The sequence below is a fragment of the Vombatus ursinus genome, unplaced genomic scaffold, assembly GCF_900497805.2.
Source record: "Vombatus ursinus unplaced genomic scaffold, bare-nosed wombat genome assembly UNPS02014779.1, whole genome shotgun sequence".
Classification (NCBI taxonomy): domain Eukaryota; kingdom Metazoa; phylum Chordata; class Mammalia; order Diprotodontia; family Vombatidae; genus Vombatus; species Vombatus ursinus.
In genome coordinates this window covers 61,484,606-61,511,780 of record NW_020954557.1, presented here as the reverse complement: position 1 = coordinate 61,511,780, position 27,175 = coordinate 61,484,606, and the positions used below count along the sequence as shown (strand labels likewise).

Genomic DNA, 27,175 nt, shown 5'->3' with positions numbered 1-27,175 from the left:
AATTCTTTCACTACTCTAGGGTGCTCTGAAACAGAAATTTTCTGAGTACTGACCCAGGGACCTCAAAAATGGAGTACATCATCAAAAGGGGAGTAAATTGAGACCTGAGAGAGATATTGGTTAAGTCATGCCCACAGTCTTCCTTTCCCATGTATTAGCCCAGGTTCTCATAATGTCTACTTACAACTTTTGGTTTCCTGTCTTGTGTAAAGTGACAAAATGTGTTTTTCGCTATGCCTTTAATTGCTGATATTCTGTATTTCCTAAAGGGTATGGTAAGGTCCACAGAAATGCTGATTATTTGGGGGCTGATTTTTAGATTTCCTGTGAGTTGTTCATGAAGCAGCTATCAAGATGCATGAGGTTTTAAATTCAGTTTTCCTGAAATAAATAAAGCTTATTTATTTCTACTGGCTCTTAGAGGGGTACGATTAACTTGAAATACTGCATTCATTTGCACCAGCAGTTAGTCTGATTGGTCTATCGCAAGCCTGGAGAGAAATAATTACATCTAGAGAAAAACAACAGACTCAGTTTGGACTTATTTGGCATCATCTCTCAAAATGTTGGTACTGAGCATAATTTATTGGTAAGAAATAAGGCTATCAATTGCCCTCAAAATGAACAAGTCAGAAAACTTGCTAGTGGATGTCCAGAATAACAGAAACAATCAGAACTTTCTTTCCACATAATTTTTTTTTCCCAAATAGAGAATAATAACTAAAGATGGTATGTCTATGCAATACCCCAAACCTGTATATTTAAATCCTTCCTTATGTGTAGCATAATAGTACAAGGGAGTGTCCTATGAAAACTTGGTATCACCAAAGCAGTATCAAATAATATTTATTGGAAGGCCAATTATACATTTCTTTCACATAAATTCTATATTACTATGAATTTGGAAAAGCTTTTTTAATACCACAGTAGGAAAAGATTTTAATTATAAATGTTATCAGTTTTTCTTAACTCTACCTGCTTGCTCTCCCTTTAGGAAAATTATAAATTTTCAATGTTTCCCCAAAATTATAAAACTTTTTAATTATCTTTGAAGTTTATTCATGTCTGGTAGTAGACCCACATGGACTCTGCAAACTCCTCTTTCCCTTTTCCCTCCCCCTCCCTCACAAAAATATGTAATATTTGAAAAACTGAAGGATTATTACTGGTAGCTCAGATGATTTACTCCAGGGTGAAAATAACAATCACCTTCATCCCAGGAGCTATGAAGCCTAAGTTATTGTGCACCCTGATGGATAGTAAACACAGAAGAGTGTTCAAAAAGGCACAGCTAGAATATGGGAGGTGACAGGGAGAAATGTCTTGGGATAAAATTCTTAGGCCTTTTGGACAATGGACAGAAAATCATCACAAAACCTAGGTATGTTGCCAAGGGATCCAATCCCTATTCCATCCTCAGGAAGGAGCACACTTGAACTAGCCTTGGGAGATAAGAATCTCTGATGTTTTTAAAGGTTTCGTGTGAAGGAAAACTAATAATTACCCTCAGCAACCCATTTCAAGTCTTGATAACCCCCTTTGTCAGGAAATGTGTATCCTGATTCCCAAGCTGAATTTGGCCTGACACATCTTTAATGATCTTCTCTTATTCTGTCCCTCAGCAGCATGGAGAATTACTGGTCTCTAACATCTGCTATAAATTTATACATTTAAATATATATTTTGACATTCCTTGATTTTAAAGCATTTCCAGACTGCACTTTGGTCTTAGGCAAACCCACTAAAAAGCCTGTGGAAAAAATATTCCAAGCAGTCATATTACTTGAGGCATCCATTTTTTTCTAATTTGAGTCAAAAAGTCTCAAACTTATTTTTCACATGGACAATCTAGATAATAAATATTCCTTTCCTTACATAGGCAACATCAGATGTGGCATACACTTTCTCATAACCAAGTCTATCCCCAACAATTTATTTAAGTGGGATAATCAAAGTCATCGAGTACAACCCCTTCATTTAATAGATCCTCATCTATAAAAGGCCCAGAGAGGTTAAGTGAGTTGCCCAAAGTCACCCAGGTAGTAAGGAGAAGATCTGGACTCACGTCCCTTCCAAATTTAGTTGGTTGAAGAACAATTTAAAACAACAACAACAGCAACAGCAACAAAATGTAGATGAATCATTTAAATAAGGGCCACTTCTGCCTTGAGGTCCCATGTCAGTTTCCGAAGCCATCTCCTCACTTGTACTGAGCTGGGTGGAGCTGAAGTTCGGATGGTCCAACACGTTTTCATCATTGCCACTCCTTGTGGGATGAGCGCATTGGAAAAGGGCTCCTCCCTTGTCAAAATCGGCTCTCTTCCTCTTCCACTGCTCGGTGCAGGCCAGGAATGAATTTCAAAAGCTGTTTCCGAACACTTCCCCTTCTGCTTTTTCGTGGCAGAGTCCCAAACACACTGACTAAATTGGTGCCACTACCTTCCCACAAGGGGGACATGGAGCCGCTGCTAGCAGTACTGATGTTCCTGTTCCTCCTGGTGGAAGGTTTCCTCAGCGCCATCTCGCCATCCTTGAGGAAAAAACACTCATCCTCCATGCTCGTCTGCCGGCTCAGGGCTTCCTGGCACGAATCCTCAGACATGCACGTTTGGTAACCATCCTCACTCTCCATAGTCATGGAGCTCAACCAGCTCTTACAGCTGCTTTCACTGGAAAGGCGGTTGTTGCGGTTCTGGTAAGTGGCAGCCAGTCCCGATGAGCTTTCGGCTAAAGATTCTTCTGATTGCAAACTTTCCAGTCCTGAGCTGTCAACTACATCGCCTAAGAATAAGAAAATAAGCCAGTCATCATATGGAATGGCTATGAAATCCCTCTGCGTACAGATTTGGTAAAAACCCAGCTTCCCTCCATAACAACTCAGATTTCTGTAGTGAACTGCAGCCCTGTGAAGTAGGGAGCGTCAGTGTAATCTGTAGGTGAAACTTAGGCTTAGAGAGATGAAGGGATTCGGTTAAGGTCATGGCTAGTAAGCATCAGAGACAGATCATCTTATTCCATATCCAAGACTTTCCTTTACGTCAGGTTATTATTGTATCCTAAAGACAATGACCATTCCTCAACCTGCCATTATTTCTCAAAAACAAGAAAGAAGAAAAATACAAAAAATCAACATTTTTCATTATAATGTGTCTTGGGTGAGTGGTCCTTTAAAAGTCTGCCCAGAGGAATGCAAATATTCAAATTAGGCTTTGAAGTTACCTCGTTCATTCATTCAAGTGTCCACAATGAGCACATAACCATCCAGGATGGTAAATAGGTAAATTTTAATTATTAGTTCCTAACTTTAGAAAGTTTGAATTCTCCGTTCTTGGAAAACCCATTAAGGAATATACAGAATATCATCCATCTGCACTGATGTCCTAATAATTATGAAGCTTTGCTAAAAAAAAAAAATGCAGATATAAACAGTGGTGATATAAATATCTTGAGCTTTATTTCCACCCAATCTTTGTTCAAGGTGGTCCTTTCTGAAATTCCACCCTCTCCCAACACACACACACACACACACACACACACACACACACACACACACACACAGAGGAAGTCATCTTATGTCATAGCACTTCAAATTCTTTTTATGTACTAATATTTTATTTTGTTTTATGTTGATCTTCAAACAACTACTAGCTATCTGACCATGATCAAGTCATTTAACCTGTCAAGTAGAGAAAATACTTCCCCCTAATAGGGCAGTTGTAAGGAAAGCATGTTATAAACTTTATACCACTATAAGGCAAACTATTATTACTATTTTTGTAACATATCATCTCATTAGACTATCGGTTCTCTAAGGATAGGGCCTATGTCTTCTTTTTTCCTGAATTTTCCTCTTTCTGCCTAGTACAGTAGTGCTACATATAATAGACAATGAACAAAGGTTTATTGAATGAATTGATGAATGAATGAATGAATGAACGGATTTGAAAGAGAAACAGTACTAGGGTCTCTCCCAGTATGCAAATCATACAGACACCCACAATTTATCTTTGGGCATATATACTTCATGTTTCAACATTATCACTTAATATTCACTGAGTACCCATAGCATACATGCCATTTGGCTAGGTACTTCAGAGTAAAGATATTTAACTAAGAAATTATTCCCATTCTAATAGAATTCATTTCATAAAAGGTGTAGCCAAGACAATAAGCTAGAATCAGTTCTCAACTGTTCCCATATAGATTATGCTCACATTTTTACTACCAAGATAGATTTTAGTTCATACCCAACATGTTTTTTGAGCCAAGTCTACCCATGGGAAAATAGAAACTAATTGTAATATCCACTTAAACAAAACATAATTGCTTAGGGAAATCTGCTGCACAAAAATAATATAGTATATTCTGAAGCTAAATATATATGCATGTATATATGTATGCATGTATATATACATATATGTATGTACATGTGTATATATAGATATATGCATGCATATATCTATATATGTGTGTGTGTGTGTGTATATATATATATATATACAGACATATGTGTATATGTATAAGTGAGGCAGCTAGATGGTTCATTGGATAGAGCTAGAGAAGACTCAAGCTCAAATCCAGCCTCAGACACTTAATAGCAGTGTGACCTTGGGCAAATCACTTAACCTCTGTTTGCCTTAATCCACTGGAAAAGGAAATGGCAAACCACACCACTATCTTTGCCAAGAAAACCCCCTCGACCGTGTAGTCCATGGGGACATTACTGAATGGCTGAAAAACAACAAATTTTACATATATATGGATATACACACATATGTATGTATAAATAAAGGTTTGCTATATGAATAATTGAATGATTGAATGAATTTAAAAGAGAAACATAGTTCTGGGCATCTACATCAAGCAAATCATGTACAAACAAAATAGATACAAAATAAACTGGGGAACACCAACAAAGGGAAGGCTCTTAGGAAAGTCTTCTTTAGAAAGTGGACTTTTAGCTGGGACTTGAAGGAAACTGAGGAAGCTACAAGGCCGAGGAGAGGAGGGAAAGAATTCCAGGCAAGGGAGACAGTCAATGAAGGAGATGGAATGTTGTGTGAAAGGACTATCAAGGAATGTCAAGGAAGCCAGCATCACTGGATCATAGAGTAGAAGAAGGGAATAAATGTGAGGAAACCAGAAAAGTCAGAAAGGACAAGGTAATAAAGTGCTTTAAAAGCCAAAAAGAAGTTTTTATATTTGATTCTGGAGGTAAGCAGGAACCACTGTAGTGAGGGGCATGACATGATTAGACATGCACTTGAGGAAGATCACTTTGGTAAGGCTGAGTGAAGGAAAGGGTAGAAACTTGACTAGACTATCAACAGACTCTAAACTAGACTATTGAATCTGGCCTTTATAGAATGTTACTTGAGGAAGACACTACCTGAAATTCACACACCCCCACAAGTAGTGGTTTGAGTCAACCAGCTCTCTGGACAAGCTTTTTCCTCAAACCTACACCAGCCCCAGGAAACATCAAATTCACAACTTGTTCTTAAACTGGCTCTTTCCTGTTCTGAAAGTACAAAATGGCAGGAAATGAAAGAGCTGTGTTCCAACATTGTCAGTTCTCTCCCTCTGTTTCTGTCTTGACAGCCACAGCAAGGTCTAATGAAGCAAACAACTGACTTAAGAGTAACCGAGACCAGAATCAGAAACCTTAAGTGTTGGAAGGGTCCTAAAAGGCCATCTGGTGCAACACATTTGAATAAGAATCCTCTTGACAATATAACTCACCAACCAAGTGTTCATTAGCTTGAAAACCCTCTGAAGACCTGGATTTACCTCCTAACTCTACTTCTCATGTGACTATGGGGAAGGTTAGAACTGGCCACAGCATTTAAAAATGGAAAGGACTTTCAGTCAAGAAACTTGCCCAAAGGAAAGGGAATAAGTATTTATATAGCTCCAGGCACTCTGCTAAGCACTTTACAAATATTACCTCACTTAATCCTCACAAAAAACTTTCAAAGTAGTTACTATTATTATCGATATTTTACAGTTCAGGAAAACTGAAGCAAACAGAGGTTAAGTGATTTGTCCAGGGTAACAAAGCTAATAAGTGTCTGTGGTTGGTCAGGTCTCCCTGCCTCCAGGCCCAGCTCACTATCCTCTGAGTCACCTAGCTTTAATATAGCAAAGGTAGTAAATAGCAAAACCATAATTTAGCCCAAGTTTTCTACTTCAAAATATGTTGCTCTTTCCAATGCAACATAATATTTCTAATGTCCTTTCCAAATCTAGCTTTCCATGAACTTAGGATTCTTCCATCTTTTCCCTGAATGGAAGCCATGAAAAACAAAAGATAAAAAAGGTAAATCCCTCAAGTCTAAGTGTCATGTATGACCTACAGAAACACTATCCACAAATTTTCCCAGGTGTACAACTGAGTAACTGAAGAGTCAGGAATGGAAGACAATTTTCCAAGTTGCTATCCATCTGCCTCTAATATAAAAATGTGCATGTTAGGGAAGGGATATCAGTGCTAATGTAAGGTTCCCTTAAATGACAATGACCTTAAAACACTTTAGCATCAATTCCTGCTGAAGGCCTTGTGCAAATAATGAGATGAGACTGTGGTTTCTGAGCAGGAAACCAGAATTTACCATGAAGCAGGCGCTGTTCCTGTAACTGCAAAGCTCGGAACTCCACCCATTTTTCTCTCAAGGTTTGCTGCAAGAAAACAGAAAAAAAAAGAAGTTACTAGCTAGTGAAGAGCTCTGAAGGATCACATGACATAGAGCTCAGAGGGGCATTATAGGTCATACCATCGACTTAATATTACAGATGAAGAAACTAAGACCAGAGAGATTAACTTGCCCTATGACTCACCCAGGATCACATAGCTATCAAGTGACAGAACTGGGTCTTAATCAACAAGCATTTAATAACACTGCTTTAAGACAGGCCTTGTGCTAGCCACTGAGGACTCAAGCACTAAAGTTCAACACATCCTGTCCTCAAGGAACTTCCATTCTACAGAGGCTTGCCACCACGCACATGTAGAAGTATATGCCAGACACATACAAAACAATTATAAGGTAACCTTTGGTAGAGGTGGGGGTAGGGGCTAGGACAAAGGCTTAAGTTGAGTATTGAAGGAAACCAAGCATTCCAAGTGGTGGAAGCAGATCCATTATAGGCAAAGGAAACAACCAGTACAAAGACAAAGGGAGTTTCACACGTGGGGAATACCACGAAGGATCAAGGATAAATTCCAGTAGACAAGAGGGAGTAATGTGTAATAAGGAAGAAAAGTTAGGATAGAACCAGGTTCTGAAGACCTTTAAATGCCATTGGGGGAATTTATTTGATCCTCAGAATTAGGGAGTAGGTGGGTAACATGATCACACCCAAACTTTAGAAGGATCACTTTGGTGACCTCAACTGATATTCTTTCATTCTAAGGCCAATGCTTTTTTCCTCTGCAACATTACCCTGCAGTAGTTTACTTCAAGGAAGTAGGATTTTGGAATTAGCTTCTCCCCTCTCCTCCTTTTTTGGTGTGTATACGTATACGTGTAACTGTCAATATTACCAGCTAGATCTTTATTTTAGATAAGTAACTTTCTTTCAGTAAAACCACCCCATGCATGTGCAAAGATTGTTAAATAAATTATGAGATATGGGTTTTGGGATGTCATATTTTGGCCCATGAAAACATGTGACAATGATATGAAGGTCATGTTGGTACCAAAGACTCATTTTTATGCAAAATATGTATGAGGGGAGGTATAGACTAAAAAGCAGAAAGCAAAAAGGAGGGGCAAAGGATGAATTCACACAAAGAAGTTGATAAAATCTGCCAAAGGCAACTAAGCTTATTTCCAAATTTCTATAGATTCTGCACACTAATCAACTTTAATTTCTCAATGTCAGGTAACTCAACAGTGACATATTTTACAGGAGTACTTGTGTCTGCCAATATACTATGTAGCTACTGCGCTCTTGCTAATCAAAACAATAAAAGGCCTGGCTTGGTTCATTTCTAGCTCTTTATGGACTAAGACAGTGGCGGCTATGAGCCTGCCTCACTCCCTGAATCATAGCTTTTGTTGCCAGTCCAGCACCGGCTGCACTTGGAGGTCATGCTCAGAGTCCTAGGGCATGTGAGGCCCACATGGCACGTGTTCCACTGCCCCACCCCCATAGAGAGAAACTCCACCGCCACAAGCCTTTACCCTTTCACCTCCTGACATAGAGTAGGGCACCACAAACGGAAGAAGCAAACGATGACTGGGGGAAGTTGCAGTTTGCTTTTTGATCTTGAACCTGTGATTTCATTGGTAAGAGGAACTTCTGGTATGGAAACTGCCTCCAGTAATGCAGACTGGCAATTAAATTGTAGCTAAAGAGTCTCTTACAGTCTTAAAGGGTTGCCTGAGTTACTGGGAATTTCAAGGATTCGCCTATGATCTCACAGCTAGTGTGTGTCAGAGGAGGCAAAACTTGAAGTCATATCTCTCTGAATCGACAGGTGGGACCCGCCATACACTACACCATACTGCCTCTCACTTCTGGCTTTACTAACCAGATAGAGCAGACCAGAGTTTGCCAGCTAGATTAATTAGATTTTTTAAAAATTTCCAGTCACTAGGACTCAGCAGTTTTTGTAGGTCAATCAATAAAACATAAGGCATTGCTTAAACTGAAAGAAAAAAAAGAATAAAGCATTTTTTTAAAAAGCTGCAGAGAATTTTCTAGTTTTATCCAGGTTTCTGGTTAATTTGTCTCTAAATTCTCCTCTTCTCTGCAGACCTTGTATCTGCCTTGGTGCAATATCTGTAGACGACGTGTGACTTAAACTCCTATATTGATACAGAAATGAAAAGCATCTTTCTGACTCTGACTTCCATATATATACTCCCTGACTTTCTCCCTGACATACTCCCTGCATACACATACATCAACTCCCTGACTTTCTGTGAAATATTCCAGTATCGACATATTTCTCCAGTTTTAAGGAAAGGACCAAAATCTTCAACTAAGAAACAGTTACATGATAATGATGACATCATTAATAATAATCATGCCACTGCATCCTTTAGTAGCACTCTCTGTGATAAGCACACAATCTTAACTTATCACTTCCAACACTGCTGTGAGATCATCACAAAAGATGCTTAGGCTTTTTCTACAAGCAGGGTAACTGAAAGTCTGAAAATTCAGCAACTTGCCCAAAGGCACAGAATAAGAGCTTTCTAGGTTTCTTAACTATTGCCCAGCATATTCCATTAGTTCCCCAAAATGGAACAAAAGTGAACTCTACAAAGATAGATCAGATATTGTGTGACCTTAGGCAAGTCACTTAACCTCCCTGGGCCTCAGTTTCTTCATCTGTAAAATGAAAGTGTTAGAAAAAACAGCCTCAGAGATCACTTCCAGTTTTAGACCTATGATCCTATGACCAGTACTTCCAAAAACATCCCGTTAGAAAAACAGATTTGAAAAGGGTAGCTTTGAAATTCACATGTTGAATTTCTATCTTTTTTTTTTAAAGCAAGTTACATGGTTTCACATACAAAGATTTTTAAGGTCCTTTATCCCACAAACAGAGTCCTTGAACTATAGAAAAGACAGTCCCAAGCAGGCTACACAAAGTTAAGGTGACCTAGTACTGGAACCTAATCTGACCCTGTTCAAAGCAATGACCCAAGAAATAGCCTTTTCTTTCATTCTTTGGCAGATCTGGGACCACACTTATGTGAATATTCCCTATCAGTGTATATCACAAACATCCTGTGTATTTTCTAAGAACTTATTATTTGCCAGATACTGTGGGAAGAGCTGGAAATGTAAATAGAAAAACTGAAACAATCCTTACTCTCAAGAAGCTGACATTCTCACGGGGGAGGCAACACGGACATAGAAAAATATGGACAGCATAAATATATACAGACTAAATACAAAAGGAATCCAATGTAATTAGGGAAAGCAGAAATTGGCGATTGGGAATGTCAGGAAAGGCTTCATGTAGAAGGTAGTTCTTCAGTTGTGTCTTCAAGGAAGAGAGGGTTTCTATGAAGTGGAGGTGAGGACACTGCCAGTGCAAAGTGTGGAGATAGGAAGAGTGCTGTGCATGAGAAACAACAAGAAGGCCAACTGAGCTGCACTGTAGAATACAGAAAGGAAATTGGTATGTAAGGCTAGAAAGATATGTTGAAAGCCATACTATAATTCCAAATTGCTCTCCAAAATGCCCATCACTTGAGGAATGGCTGACCAAGTTGTGGTGTGTGATTGTGATGGAATACTATTGTGCTGTGAGAAATAATGAGCTCAATGATCTTAGAAAAACATGGAAAGACCGGCATGAAATAATGAAGAGCAAAATGAGCAGAATCAGGAGAACATTTTATACAGTAACAGCAATATTGCTTTTTTGTTTTGTTTTGCTTTTTTAGGTGAGAGATGGGATTTTTAAAAAATATATATATTTATTTATTTTTAGTTTTCAACATTCATTTCACAAGATTTTGAGTTCTAAATTTTCTCCCCATCTCACCTCTCCCCCTACCCCAAAATGGCATGTATTCTGAATAGCCCTTCCCCTAATCTGCCCTCCCTTCTATCACTTCTCCCTTCTCTTATCCCCTTCCCCTTCTATTTTCCTGTAGAGCAGGAAAGATTTCTATACCCCACTGCCTGTGTATCTTATTCACCAGTTGCATGTAAAAACAATTTTTAACATTTGTTTTTTAAAACTTTGGGTTCCAAACTCTCTCCTTTCCTCCCTCCCCACCCACCCTCATTGAGATGGCAAGCAACTTGATGCAGGTTACACATGTGTAGTCATGCAAAACACTTCCATAGTAGTCATGTTGTGAAAAACTAACTATATTTTCCTTCATCCTATCCCACTCCCAGTTTATTCTATTCTCTCTTTTGATCTTGTCCCTCCTCAGAAGTGTTTGCTTCTGATTACCCCTTCCCCCAATCTACCTTCCTATTTCCTGTAGGGTAAGATAGATTTCCATACCCAATTGAGTGTGTGTGTTATTCCCTCCTTAAGCCAAATCCAACAAGAATAAGATTCACTCATTCTCTCTCACCTTCCCCCACTTCCCCTCCACTGTAAAAGCTTTTTCTAGTCTGTTTAATGTGAGATAATTTGCCCCATTTTACTTCTCTCTTTCTCATTCTCCCAGTATAATTCTCTCTCACACTTTAATTTTATTTTTTAGATATCACCCCTTCATCTTCAACTCACCCTGTGCCATCTAGCTATCATCTATCTATCTATCTATCTATCTATCTATCTATCTATCTATCTATCTATCCATATATTTTTCCCTCCAACTACACTAATACTGACAAAGGTCTCATGAGTTATAAATATCATCTTTCCATGTAGGAATGTAAACAGTTCAACTTTAATAAATCCCTTATGATTTCTCTTTCCTGTTTACCTTTTCATGTTTCTTTTGAATCTTGTATTTGAAAGTCAAATTTTCTATTCAGCTCTGGTCTTTTCATCAAGAATGCTTGAAAGTCTTCTGTTTCACTGAACGTCCATTTTTCCCCTGAAGGATTATACTCAGTTTTGCTGGGTAGGTGATATTTGGTTTTAATCCTAGCTCCTTTGACCTCTGGAGTATCATATTCCAAGCCCTATGATCCCTTAATATAGAAGCTACTAAATCTGTTATTCTGATTGTGTTTCTACAAGACTTGAATTGTTCTTTCTGACTGCTTGCAATATTTTCTCCTTGACCTGGGAACTCTGGAATTTGGCTATAATATTCCTAGGGGTTTTCCTTTGGGGATCTCTTTCAGAAGGTAATTGGGGGATTCTTTCATTTTTATTTTGCCTTCTGGTTCTAGAATATTGGGGCAGTTTTCCTTGATAATTTCTTGAAAGATGATGTCCAGACTCTTTTTTTGATCATGGCATTCAGGTAGTCCAATAATTTTTAAATTAACTCTCCTGGATCTATTTTCCAGATCAGTTGTTTTTCCAATAAGATATTTCACACTGTCTTCTATTTTTTCATTATTTTGGTTTTGTTTTACAATTTCTTGATTTCTCATAAAGTCATTAGCTTCCATTTGGCTCCATTCTAATTTTTAAGGAAGTATTTTCTTCAGTGAGCTTTTGGACTTCCTTGTCCATTTGGCCAATTCTGCTTTTTAAGGCATTCTTCTCCTCATTGGCTTTTTGGACCTCTTTTGCCATTTGGGTTAGGCTATTTTTAAGGTGTTATTTTCTTCAGTATTTTCTGCAGTCTCCTTTAGCAGCTGTTTACTAGTTTTTCATGGTTTTCTTGCATCACTCTCATTTCTCTTCCCAGTTTTTCCTCTACTTCTCTTACTTGCTTCTCAAAATCCTTTTTGATCTCTTCCATGGCCTGGGGCTGATTCATATTTTTTCTTGGAGGCTTTGGATGTAGGAGCTTTGACTTTGTTGTCTTCTTCTGGTTGTATGTTTTGATCTTCTTTTTCACCAAAGTAAGATTCTATGTTCTGACTTTTTTGTGCTGTTTGCTCATGATCTCAGCCAATTATTTGATTTTTAAACTCTTTGTTAAGGTAAGGTGTCTGCTTCCAGTATGAAGAATGTACTGTGCCAAGCTTCAGGGGTTTTGTGCAGTTGTTTTCAGAGATACTTTCAGGGACCTGTAAATTTTCTGTTCTTCTAAGGTGGTATGATCAAAGGTGAGGTGTTTATTCCTTTCCTGGCCTGTGCTTTGGTCTATGAGTGACCACAAGCACTCTTTTCTGTCTTAGAACTGTGAGAAGGATTCCCTCTCCATCCACCACAAGCTCTACCACGCCAGGGCTCCTCCTTGCCCAAAGACCTCCACCCAGAACTGCAACTCAGATTCAAGCAGGGGCAAAGCAAGAGAATCCTGCCTCAGCACCGAGAAAGATCCCTTCAATCCCCCTCTGATCAGCTGCTCAATACCCCCTGTTGTCTGTGAGCTGAGAGCTATAGAAGCAGCCACCGCCCTGGGGCTGTGCTGGGACTTGGGCTGGACCAAGCTCCTCTCTCACTGTGGTCTGACAGACCTTTCCTACTGACCTTCTAAGTTGTCTTTGGTGTTTGTGGGTTGAGAAGTCTGGAAACAGCCACAGCTCCCCTTGATTCAGTCCCCTGAGGCCTGCTCTAGGTTCACTGAGTCCTGGTCTTTGTCTGCATGGCCCATGCTGAACTGTGCTCCTCTCCCAGCCAGGTGCAACAGACTTTTCCAATCAACCAACCAGGCTGTCTTGGTCTGGATATTTGTTTCACTCTGTCTTTTTGTGGGTTCTGCTGCTCTAGAATTTGTTTAGAGTCATTTTTACAGGTATTTGGAGGGGTTTGGGGGAGAGCTCAAACAAGTCACTGCTTTTACTTCACCATCTTGGCTCCACTCCAGCAATATTGCTTTAAGAACAACTTTGAGTGAATAAGTCATTTTGACTATTACAAATACCCAAATTAACCATAAAGAACTTATGAAGAAAGGTGTTATCTGCATCCAGAGAAAGAACTAATAAATAGAAGTATGTACACAATAATTTTACATATAAATATATGTATATATCTATACATATATGTATATGTGTCTGTACATATACCTATTTGTGTTTAATGGTAGCCATCTCTAGGACAGGAGGGAGAAGAAAAAAGGAGAAAAAAGAAAAAAAGAAATACACAATAACTTTTATTATATATTTAAAAGGAACAGCAAGTTGCACGTAACAGATTTGCACTTCCATGTGCAATCATCTTTTTTATTATACTATGTTATGGAAATGATCCCATAAATTAAAAAAGAAATATATATGGAGAGCAGGTTGTAGAAGGATTTAAAAGCCAAAGAGAAGTGTTATATTTTATTCTAGAGGCAATAGGAAGCCACTGAAGTAAACTGATGGGGGGGGGGTGACACTGACAAATCTGTGCTGTTGGCGACAAGTATTTTAACCTTTTGAGAGTATCATTGCTGTACTTGAATTTATCTACCTATTATCCCTTGCTCTCCTCTACCTATTTTATCAATAATATTCCTTAAACAACTTTTTTGTAAATAAGTAATCATTGGAGATCTGTGACAGCTTACTTGCAAAGACCATGCCCCTCTCCCTTAACCTTTGGGTCACCTGCCACTTTCATTCTTCATACTGTGTTGACATACAACATCGCTGGGAAAATATTTGCACCAAAAGGATGCTATTTTTCCCCTATAGAAGCTACTTGGAGTCAAAAATGCTCTGCACTGTTTCAACTTCTTGCTTGGTGCCCTGACCAACAAGACAATGGACCAGGTATTTTCTCCAGTCCCTGCTAACTAAAAAAGAAACTCTCAAAAGAGGAAGCCTGCACCATAAGTTGAATGGCTGCAGCTGTCTCCATAGACCCAGAAGCCTAAAAAAGGTAACAGCCTCATCAATTATCAGCTGAGCAAACTAAGTCTTCATCATACCTACACATTACCCTCATCCCTTCCCCCAGGGTCCATGCTCCAGTAGACACAGGTCCAAATCCACCAGCTTATGCTGTGGGGCCCACTCAGCAATTTAACTGCTGCCATTACTGCAGTCTGGGCCAGCATAACCTGGCCCAGCTCACACCCTGCCATAGTATGGCAAAATCTATTAGACCTCTACTCTGCTCAACTAACTGAAGAAGATGGAGATGTTGTATTCTGCCTATGGCAGGCACACTGAGCCACAGAACTAAGTAACAGAAAAAATTTGGACAGGGCACCAGTATTCAAAACTACACCAGCCCTGAAGGAAAGGGGACTGCAGTCCAGCTAGAGCCTGTCCCATGCTCGTAGAATTCCCAGACACTGAAAAAGGCTGACAGTTTGGAGGTTATAAAGTGAAGGATATAAAATAATGATGAAATGAAACAAAAACTATCAAAGGTCTCAGGAGGAAGAAAACTTGGTTACAAATCTAGAAATCAAGCAGATAAATTGGCAGGGGAAATACACAGATACTTAAAAAACCACAGACCTCTCTAAATAAATATCACAGGACAAAGGGAACCAAGTCAACACCTAATGAAACATAGAACCCTATAAATGCCCAGAAAAGCTTGGATCTGCAACAAGAGATGTTTCCAATCTTGAGAGAAATTAAAAGGAAACAAATGGCAACATTTATGGTCTGTACAGTCAAAATTGTTCACAGACTAAAAAAACATAAATCCATGATGGTACACCTCTCATAAGAGAAGAGAGAACAACTAATTGGGAATACAAATATATGGAAAATAAAGGACAATTAAGTGGAAGAGAAGCAGAATTTAATAATTTTTAAAGCATGTAATCTCTATATAAGCAAAATATATTGATCTCAGAGAAAGTATTTTTAGAGACAACTCAAGGCTCACAGGCCTCCCAGAAGAAAATTAAAAGTCACTAAACCTGAACAACATAATGCAAGAAAAAAATTGCCCAGAATTTGCAGATACGGAAAACAAAGTATCAATGGAAAGAATCCAAAGATCATCTCCACAAATGCTCTGTGCAATTTCCCAAATGGAAATCAGTCACTCTATTCCTTTTATTCAATTCTGATCTGAATTCAATCAATCAATAAACATTTATTAAGCACCTACTATACGCCAGGCACTGTGAGGCAAAAGGAGCATATAATCTAATGGGGAAGACAACAAGCAAACAAATATATACAAAGCAAGCTATATACAGGATGAATAGGAAACAATTAACAGATGGAAGGTACTAGAACTAATAAGGGATGGGGAAGGCTCTCTATAGAAAGTAGGATTTTAGTTGGAGCTTGAAGGAAGTCAGGGAGGTCAACAGTGAGGGAAAGCTAGAGAAAATTCTCAGATCCAAGAGATAATGTCTTATTCTCCTAGCCAATGTCACTGTAACTGAGAATGCATATCAGATATATAAATTAATATACTAACTTAAAAAGACTTGTCATTATCTGGACAACACTGTTAAGCAATTAGGTGGGACAGTGGGCCTGGAATCAGGAAGACTTGATTTCAAATTTAGCTTTGGACATTTACTAGCTGCGTAACCCAAGACAAATCACTTAACTGCAGTCTGCCTCAGTTTCCTCAAGTGTAAAATGAATTATCATATGACCACTTACCTAACAAGGTTGTTATTAAGACCTAATGAGATAATTATAAAGTGCTTTGCACATAGTAGGCACTTAATAAATGCTTGCTCCTTTCCTCTCCTCTTAAGTCAATCTCTTTCAAGTAATCATAAATCTCATTCAATTCAATTCAATTAAACAAATAGTTATTAACTACCTACATAATGCTCAAGCATACTGCCTTAGAATATCTTACATTCTATGTATTGGACACACACACACACACATATAAAGTAGAAAATACTGAATACTTTCAGGAGGGACAGAGTATTAATGCACCTCAGAGGTCCTTGAGGATGCAGTGTTTTGAACCTCAAAGACCCAGAGTAGCCCTACACAGGAAGGCAGAAGTCAGTGCGAGAATAAAGACTGGGGATGATCAAGTGAGGCTGATCACCTCACCAGAGCACTGCAGGAGGTGAAGACTGGCCCTAAAACAAAGGGCTGGAGAGGCAAATTAACTAAAGAAGACAAAGAGCACTAGAAAAAAGTAGCTCCAGAGATAACCAAAACTCCAACCAAGAAAGAGGAATTCGACAACCAATGCAAGTAGTGACTTAGTATAAAACAAATTTTCCACATGGACATGAGAGGAAAGATGCAGCAAGACATTTTTTAATGAAATAAAACCTAGGGAAGAAAGAATAGGAAAAGAATAAATAACTTAGAAAAGTAGGAAACCCTAAACAAATAATGGAATCCCTGAAAATCAGAATTGGCCAAACAAATCAATGACTCCATGAGATGGCAAAAATTATTTAAAAAACAATCAAAAGAATGAAAAAATAGAAAATGTAAGATAGAATAAGATAATAATAATAAATAATAAAATAAAATCATAATAAATGTAAGATAAGAAAATGTAATATAAAAACAAATGACCTGGAAAACAGGTCAAGGAGAAACAATTTAAGAATCATTATAATTCCTAAAAACCATGCCACTAGGTTTCAAAAATCATAAACAAAAATTGCCTAGATCTATTAGAACCAAGGGCAAAGTGAAGATGGAAAGAATCCATTGATGACCTCCCAAAAGAAACCCCCAAGAGGAAAGTCCTAGGAATGTTATAGCCAGAATCTAGAGCCTCCATATCAAAAGAAAAAGTACTGCAATTATCCTGAAAGGGGTTCAAGTATCAAGTAACCAGATTCACAATCCCATAAGACCTGTCATCTACCAAAATAAGTAAGAATCATGGAATACAGCATTCCAAAAGATAGGGGCTTACAACCAAGAATAACTTATCCTACAAAACTGAATAGAATTCTACTGGGGAAAAAAGCAGACAATGAAAACAGAGATTCTTAACTGGTTTTGTGTCAATGACCCCATTGGAAACCTGGTGAAACATATGGATACCTTCACAGAATCATATTTCTAACGCATAAAATATAATACTTGGGATTACAAAGAAAATCAATTATATAAAAGTTATCAAAATGTATATTTCTTAAAATTCCCAGCCCCCAGTTCAAAAACCTCTGTTTTAATAGAATACAGACCTTTCAAACATTCCTGATGAAAAGGCCAGAGTTAAATAAGAACTTTGAAAGGTAAATACAAGAATCAAGAGAAACTTAGAAAGGTCAATTTATTTAAGCTACTAGAAGGAACTATATAATGATACAGTACAAACATTCTAACAGGAGAAGTAAAATATGTTCCTTCATAACTTTAATATCTTTAAAGGGTATGAAGGCTTTAAATAAATAAAACAGAGAACTTCAGGGTGGACTAGTTCTATTCTAAGGGTTTTAAAAGAAAGAGAAGGGAGGGTAAAAGAAAGAATACACTAGTGTAGCAAGAGTGATGCCCACCCACAAAAGGACTATTGAAAATATTTTTTATTCACAGAAGAGAAAAAGGTTCAGAAGGAAGTATAATCAGCGCAGTTTGAAGTAACTTACAAAATACACATGCACATGTAGTATAAAACAGAAAGTCACAGTTTTATATCCAATCCCCTCATGTGTTCTGTAATGTATATGGAAATACCTGTGGGGTGGGGATAGTATTTAATTTTGAAATTAAAAAATATTAAAATAGGTAAATTGAAGTCAGATTGTAGAAGGTTTTAAATGCTGAGAAGACATTTTATTTTAGAAACAAAAAGTTGTGTATTTTTGACTAGAAATGGTAACTCAGTCAAACCAGTACCACAAATATTATTTGGAAGCTGTGTAAAAAAGTAACTAGAGAAAAGAAGCAGGGAAATGCATGAGTTCTGAAATAGTACAGATGAGAGATGATGAGGACCTGGGTTAGGGTGTTAGAATAGAGAGAAAGGAAAGGATATGAGAGATGTAGTTGAAGTTTAACTGACATAACATGGAAGATTATTAGACATGATGTGAAGCTGAATGAAGTTAGAGGCTGAAAGAGAGGAAAAAACTAAGAATCACTTCAAGGTTTTGAGTCTAGATGATTGGACAAATGATGGTGCCCTTGACCACCAGAAGTATAAATGCTTAGAGGAGGTATGAGTTTGAGGGTAAATGTAAAAAGTTCCATTGTTGGTCATGTTGTGTTTGAGATACTGATGGGAAATCAAGGTGGAGCTATACAGCAGACAGTTAGCAATGCAGGACTAGTTTGTAGGAAAGAGATTAGGGGTGAACCTGTAGGTTTGGGAGTCATTTGCATACAGAAGGATAACCGAGCTCCTCTGGAAGGTACTACAGAATTCTGGAGTTCTTGAAGATCAGCACAATATTTTCCACAAGCAAGAATCTATAGAAGGACTCATAATTTATAAAAATACCCTCTTCCATTATGACTTTGTGTAGGACATCCTCCATGTTAGTGGCGAATACCTTTGGTAAGCACACATCTCAATGTTTTATGCTTCATTTGACATTAATAATCAGAGGGTCACAGAACAGCTTTAACTCAACTCATTCATCAAGGGATCTTGAGTGATTTTTACAGAGGCATGAGAATCCTTATTGGAAGCAAGCCTTTAAAGCTGAATTTTATCCTACTGAGTCAAAAATTTTTGTAAATCAAAAAATGTAATCAAATTTTGCATTATCTGTACATTTCAGTCAATTGTATAACATTAAAGACATGGTCTGCTGCAGATAATCATTTATAAAAACCTGCCTATTCCCTTCTCATATTTTCATCAAGGATATCCTTGATATTTGTGGATCTCATAAATATAGAATATAGAATATACTTATTCTATATACATATAGAAGCTAATTCTTGATGTTCTCTCAATTACCTTTTGTGGGTAATTCTTTTGGTATCTTCCCTTCCCTGATGTATCTTGTAAAATAAGCCCCCAAAGCTCTCAACACTGTGTTTGCTCCCATACTGATTTCCTCAGCATACATTTTGTCTAGTCCAATCACCCTTTCTGACTTTTTCTTCTTAAGTGACATTTCAAATTCTGCTTCAAGCATAGAGGGAAATGAAGTGTTAATGTCCAAATCCATTGATTTCTCTATCACTGATGCATAAATAGCTAATTAATGAAACACTGAAAAATTCAGTCCACTTTCTATCTTCCTACCATTTTTATCTATGAAAACTCAGGATGTGGTCCACTCGAGTCTCACACCAAGCTTTCTGTTGATTTGTATTCATTTCTGCCAGATCTAATTCTGAAAAGATGACAGTCTATTCTACTTTTAAAAGTCTCTAGCAGAGAGCATTCAGCTTGCCCTCTCAGTAACTTTTTCTAGTGTGGAGTAATCTTAATTGCCAGATAATTCATCCCAGTACCTAACCATTATAACATTTCTAAGCCTACACAACAGAAAATTATATACAGCTCAGCAGTTATACGGAGAATTTTATTTCTGGTTTTCAAATGGAAATTTTCTTCTACTTTTACTTAGATATTTTTTAGAGATGTTTGAAGACTTAAGCAATATGTTATTCTCCAGAACTGGAACAAGAGTAGGGTGATTAAGCATTTTTGCCCTTGACTTTCATGTCTCTCCACTTGGTAAAAGGATCAAGTGTTTTCTGGCTAATGCAGTTTTGGGGGCTCTTTTGGCTTATTCATTGTGGCCATAGTTTTTCATCAGTTAAACCTTTGCAGAAAATGATAAAGTCATTAAGTTGACTTTTTCTATTTTATTTTTTTAGGCACTGAAGGCTGTTTTAAATAGGTGGAGATGAAGATCTTTCTGTTGTTCCCAGTGCCTATTCAACTTTATCCCTCCTAATTTATCATAGGTTTTGCTTTTTGCTCTAACTCATGGATGGTTTTACTGCACAAATATTTGAATGACTCCCACCTCAGTAAATAGTCATTTCCTATGTGATAAGACTGCTTTGTTCAGAACCTTCAGTCTATATTCTGGAAGATGATATAGAGGCATGATATATAGGTGCTTCCAGGGAGTCTTCTGGCAGTTGGATGCTTGTTTCTCATAAACGAGCCATATTCTGTAACATGCTTTGTACCACCACCCTCCTCCTTACACTGAAGTTTCTGAATGTCAAACCATATGTTGACTTGGTCTGAAGGATCTCATAGAATGAATCCATTTCCTCATGCTCTGCAACAAGATATTGCATCAGCTGAGATTATAATAGTAGCAAACTGTGCAAACCCTTTGATTCAGTGCTACAACTATTAGGTGTATACCTCAAAGAGGTCAAAAACAGAATGAAAAGCCCCATATGTACAAAAATATTTAAAGCATCACTTTGTATAGCAGCAAAAACCTGGAAACTCAACAATTGCCCATCAAGTAGGAAAGGGTTGAGAGAAATATTATATATCTAAGTGATGGAATATTATCATGAAAAATGATGACTATGACAGATTCAGAGAAACCTCAAAAGATTTGTATGAACTACTACAAAGTGAAATGAGCAAAACTAGGGGAATAAATTTCACAGTAACATCTATAATGCAAAGGAAAACAACGCTGAAAGACTTAAGAAACCTAGTCAAGGCAGTAATCAGTCACAACTTCAGAAGAATGATGAAGAAACTTTTTTTCCATCTAGTAGTAAAGTGGTTATGGACCAGAATTGTAGAATGAGACATACATCTTCATACATATTCATTTCATATTATGTCATAGTAAGTGAATCATTTATTTGTTTTATGTCACCATAGTTATTTTTTACAGGGGAAGAATTCTTGGGGGAAAGAGGAGTTGGTAGGTAGCAGTAGAAAATTTAGAGAGGAAATAAAAAAATGTGCATCAATAAATTTTAAAAATACACAGGAGAGGGGCAGCTAAGTAGCCCAGTGGATAGAGCTCAGGCCTTCGAGTCAGGAGGACCTGAGTTCAAATCTGACCTCAGACACTTGACACTTACTAGTTATGTGACCCTGGGCAAGTCACTTAACCCTGATTGCCTCACCTCCCAAAAAAAATGCACAGAAGAGAACAGAAGGAAGTTCAGATGGGAACACAAAAACAATGTAGTTTTATTATTGCTACATTAATATACATTTTCTTAAAACGTACATGAAAGTTCACAACTTCATATACAAAAAAGCCCAAAACAATAGTAGCTTACATTTTTGTAACACTATATGTATTACAAAAACCTGTCCTCACAACCTTATAAAGTAATCCCACAAGTATTATAACCCCTAGTTAAGAGGTGAAGACACTGAAGCTTAGAGAAGTGGTTTGCTCCAAGTCGTGGGACAAGAGCCAAGTGCCAATCTGGGTCTCCCAACTCCAAACCCTATTCTTTCTATTACACTGGCTACCTCTTTGACCTAAAAACTAAATTAGAACCATTCTCATTTCAAAACCGGTCCAATGGTAGATTTGAGCAGACTGTTCACTCTAAAGATGCCTCTGCCCTGTAGCCCTCTCTTCTGAAAGGTGAGTTGTTTCCTGGACCACCTTTCCATGAGGCCGTGCTAGCTCTTTGGACTTCACTGCTAGCTCTTTGGACTTCTCTACCTCTTTGACAGCAACATCCCTCCCCTCTACCAGCACCACTTATTGGCTCACTAGTAAACGTAGTCTTCCCCCACTAGAATTCAAGCTCATTTAGTCTAGAGAATTTTTTTTTTTACTTTCATTTGTATCACTACCATATAGTGTAGGGCCTGGGACATAGTAAATGATTAATAAATCTTTATCCATCTATATAGAACACTGATTTTATTCCCTGAACTGTAAGTAAGCAAGATAAACAAGTAGGAAGGCCTAGACTCCATCCTTAAAGGTCTTACAATCAAGTTGGGGAAATAAAACATAGACATGTGGAATAACTAGAGAATGATACTGATGTTAAATGCTGCTGTGAATAATTATATACTAGACTGTGAGTTTTAGTTTATGAATGTGAGTTTAGGAGGGCTCCATGATGGACAGAAGGAACCTCACAGCTTATCTAACCCAATACCTTCATTTTTTAGATAAAGAAAATGAGATCCAGAGAAATTAAGGAACCTGCCCAAGGTCACACTGGTACTAAGGGGTATGGGCAAGATTGGCACCTTGGTCCTATGAGGTCAAATCCAGGACTCTTTCCACTGTGCCATGCTGTTTCTCAAAGGATTTCAGCTAGGCTTTGAAGAAAGCAGAAGACTGGAATTGAAAAGAGATAGAGAATACAGGGCATAGGAGTGGGGAGATCGTATTCTCAAAAGTGTAAGGATAGCAATGAGCCTGGCATCAGTAGAAAAAGGTATTGTCTTGAGCCCCCAGCGTCCTCGGAGTTGAGAACATTTGGCATATGCAATTATTTCCTAAGGAGACTTGGGAGAAATTAATAAAGCCAGGTCCAAGTTGAAATGTACCATATTCCAACTCCAAGAGCCCTAAGGAAGTCAGGCCTACTCAAGTACATTATCTCTGGGTAGAGAAGTTGTCTGGATCCAGGGAACGATAAGAGGACACTTAGGCCTACCCTAATGTAGAGTGACATCTCCCAGCTAAACTGGAAACATCTGAATTTTAAATCCACTCAATTCAATTGGGTGATTATTTGCATGTCTATTGTGAGCAACTAGCATTGGGTGCTTAAGACAAAGCTTGAGGGCAGCCTCACTTGCATGCCTCACACGAGCACAGATTCCCAAAGTGGCAATACCACCCCTGGGGGGCACTGGAATGATCCATGGAGCAGTAGTAGCCTCAGGTGCAATTAGGGGACATTGAATAAAAATAAGGGGCAGCAGTGGCAGAAGTATAAGGAAGGAAGAGAAGAAAAATTTAAAAACCATTCAAACATGTGTCATCTGTTGTGTAACAGTTAAAGTCATAGTGATTACATTATTTTCCAAATAAACACACAAAATGCAAGTTATAACCAATCAGTGGTCAAGTCCACCAACAGGTCTTAACAAGCAAGTGTCGTCAGGCTAATGTGTGTGTGTGTGTGTGTGTGTGTGTGTGTGTGTGTGTGTGTGGGGACGGGGAGGGCATTGTCAGGAAGTCCAGCATGCATTGGCTGCAAAATGTGCAAGTAAGTAGATTTCCATGGGAGTGCTAAGTGATTTTTTTCTGAAGGGGGCAGTAGGCCAAATAACTTTGGGAACCTCTGGATGTGAGCCATTTCTAGCCCTTGAGGACAAAGAAGTTGTCAGTGTACTTTTAGACCCTACTACACTTCCCCACTCTTAGAGACCTGGACATTTGCAAGTTTCAAGAATATTTTCCCAAATTAACATTTGTCTCATCCATAGGGTCACCTGAAGAAACTGGTATCCATTCAGTGAGTCTTTAAACTCCAGTTCCCAGGGAACTGGTGTGTCCTGTTCCATGCAATGTGTCCTAGAGCAGTATTAACATTCTTACTCTTCAATATAATTATAGACTTGCCGAGGCCACCAGTTACAAGGGCAACAACAGAACCATCAAAGGATAGTTTCAGGGGACGGAATGTTTGAATAATAAAAGGACATAAAAGGGTATCAAGACCAGTCATTCAAGAACGGCCACGCAATCTCTGTCTTTAGTGAAGCACCATCATTTTGCATAAAGCTGCCCTTGAAACTGGAGCTCAAAAGCTATTGCTGCTCTTTTGAAATAAAAAAGCAAATCCCAATGCACACAGTCAGACACACTAATTCAGTCGGCTCTCTGTACATTCTACACAGGCGTCTAAGCAGGAAGAGATGGTGATTTAGCATCATCGGTGTGCAGAATTTGATATTCATGCAGATGGAATTCTGTCACTCTTGACCATTCAGCACTTTAAACTCTCATCATCACATTTCATCTTCAAGGGCTATCTCAGTTCCTCAAATAGACCCTTATTGCACATCTCATTCATTCAAGGATGAAAAATGGCCACGTGGCATTAAATTAAATTACCTTCAGAGCCTGCAGCTTGGCTTCAAGCTCTGCCCTTCTGAGAATCATCGTTCCATTAACTGTCTCCAGCCTGTGTTAAGAAAAGAAGGGGGGAGGGGAACGTTTCACATAAGAAACATGTGATACAGAGTATTAGGTTACATAGAATGTCTTTATACTAAGTATGGTAGTGAATAACAAAGTCATAACCAGCAATTTTTGTACTGGGAAAGGGGTACAAAATGTGCCTGGACACGAGGAGGAACAATGTTTGTACTATCAGACAGTAGCTTCCTAAGATAACTAATTATACTTACAAAGCATTAACTAACAGTTATACTAACTAGTTAATTAGTTAACAAATACCTTAGAAGCTCAACTATTTCTATACAACTAAAGGATCTCAAATGTGGTCCATGCACCCTAAATTTTGGTGGAAAGCCCCAGTCAACTCATCTTAGTTCGGGTTCTGGAGAAAAATATAACACTCAAGTTCTCAGATCTCTCTAAAAATTTCAGATGAAACTAGAAAAAACTTCCCCTTGAGAGGGAAACAGAAACAAAATGTTCAGTATAGTAAATTATATATCATTTTCTCTTATCTAATCTAAGAAACTTTTGAATAGCTAGGTACCAAGATGAACATTATAGCAACAATGCTTGCTCTGCCCTAGAAGAAGTTACTGAGAGGGCAAAATGAATGATTGGTCTCTGCCAGACATATTTAAAGGCAAATAGATAATCATTTTTTCAAAATTAGATTTGGTATGTTCTAGTGCAGAGATAGCTAAGTGGTGCAGTGGATAGCGTGCTGGGCCTAGATTCAGGAAAACCCATTTTCCTGAGTCAAATCTAACCACAGACACTTAGTACTAGCTGGAGTCACTTAACCTTGTTTGTCTCAGTACCTCATCTGTAAAATGAGTTGGAGAAGGAAATGGCAAACTACTCCAGTATCTTTGTCAAAAAAAAAAACCCAAAATGGGGGCACAAAGAGTTGGATACAACTAGAAAAAACGACTGAACAACAAAAAGTCCAGAGATAGGGGATGAACTAGATGCTTTCTGCAGTTTCTTGCCATCCTCTAAGAGTCTATGATGGTTTTTAAAAGTAAATTTCTGAGCTCTTTGGGAATGAACAGCTGTAGTATGGATAATAAACTTTAAGGAAATAATGTAGCACAGCAATGCAGCCTTGGAGTTAGGAAGACCCAACCAAGTGCAAGGCCTGTCTCTGACACATCTCACTGTGGGACCATGGGGAAGTCACTTAATTTCTTAGTGATACAGGCAACTTGCTAAGATAGGAGTTCTTAACCTGAAGGCCTATAAACAGATTTCAGGAAACCCTGAAATTGAATAAGAAAAAAATTACATCTTTAATTTCACTAATCTCCAACTGAAGTTCAGCTTTTCCTTCAGCTATCTGAAAACATTGTTCTGAGAATGGGTCTATAGGCTTCATAAGCCTGACAAAAAAAGGTCGAGAACCCTAGCGCTAAGATTATAAAATACAGAACTGCCAATCTGCATGGGTTAGGGGAGTACATAGAAGTTCCATGCTCCAGAAGGAAAAAAGCCAACAGTGAGGTACACCTTTCATCACATTAGGTGATTCCTAGGATTTCACAAATTTCATTTGGTCATTAAACAACTTCAGTAAACTACTTTTACTCTTGTTCTAAGATGGGCTGCTACATGCTAGAAAACAGAAGCCATCTTCCTTCCTAGGGGATCTGGCTTTACAAAGGGCTCAACTTATAAACCTTTATTTGAGCAAATGTGCCATCAGTTTCAATCAATTACCATAAGTGTATTTTGGATGCTCACATGATTTAAGGCTTGTATTTACTATACCGATAACAATCTAGGGAATGAGCTGTGCCTCGGGCATAACAGAAGCACTTCTGAGGAGGCTCATATTTTTGCAGAGCATAAGGACATCAGAGAGTGTACAACGGTTCTCACTTTTTTTTAAAAAAATGGAAAGGCCCTCTGTCCATGTCCTCCCATGGCTTGCAACCCAGTCCATTATTTAATCAACCCTCCCTCCCGCCCCAACCCCACTACTCCCACTACCAAGGGAGACAACAGACATTAGAAGAGCCATGAAAGGATGTACGCTTTGCATTCAAGAATAGAGTATCTGACCTCTTTATCTCTATAACACTCAACCCATGTTCCCAGAGCTGCGTGACCTCATTTAGGACCCCAGCCCAAACCAGGAAGAAACCAAGTTCTTAGGCCTACAGTGACAGTGATTCTAACAATGAAACGGGTCTTGTTTTTCTTTCATTCTCAATGAAGGGAGTTGGAAAGGCAGGAGTGGAAGGGAGAGAAGGCAGATTTTCCTGATTGAAAAAAATAAAATTTAGTTTTAATTTTTTTTTCTTTAAAAAAGTGAGACTGTTGCCTAGAACACTGAGAGGCTGAGTGACTTGACCAGGATCTCAGACTCTGCATGTTTCAGAAGAAAGACTTCAACAAGAGTTTTTGTCTTGGGGCCAGTTTTATTTCCACTATGCCTTTCATAATGTAGAAAAGGTACCTGAATTTTTCATGTGAGCAATTTATTCTATTGTTTTAAGCAACAGAGCAACAGTTATTAATTTGTGGTTCATGATGTTTTTTAATATTTTAATAACTGTATTTAAATATAATCTATTCCTTTGCAATCCCATGTATCTTAGTTTATGCATTTAAAAACATGATTGCCAGATGGGTTTCACAGGCTTCACCAGACTACCATAGGGCTCCAGAACCCACAAAAAGGTTGAGAACCCCTATAATAAAGTAGATCATCTATACAAGTTAACCCACCAAAATCAAAGAAGTTCCTCTGAGCCCCGAAATAACTTGTG

General features: G+C 38.2%; 1 protein-coding gene across 1 annotated transcript in view; it reads right to left on the bottom strand.

The window, feature by feature from the left end:
* Positions 1 to 534: 534 nt before the first annotated feature.
* LOC114045675 (cytohesin-interacting protein-like) overlaps positions 535 to 27,175 on the bottom strand; it is a 44,419-nt gene continuing 17,778 nt past the window's right edge. The window contains exons 6-8 of the mRNA XM_027865766.1: positions 24,336 to 24,405; positions 6,612 to 6,678; positions 535 to 2,781 (exon numbers count right to left, since the gene is read on the bottom strand). Coding sequence (XP_027721567.1) covers positions 2,306 to 2,781; positions 6,612 to 6,678; positions 24,336 to 24,405 — 613 coding nt within the window. The 3' untranslated portion in view covers positions 535 to 2,305. The remainder of the gene's footprint in view (positions 2,782 to 6,611; positions 6,679 to 24,335; positions 24,406 to 27,175) is intronic.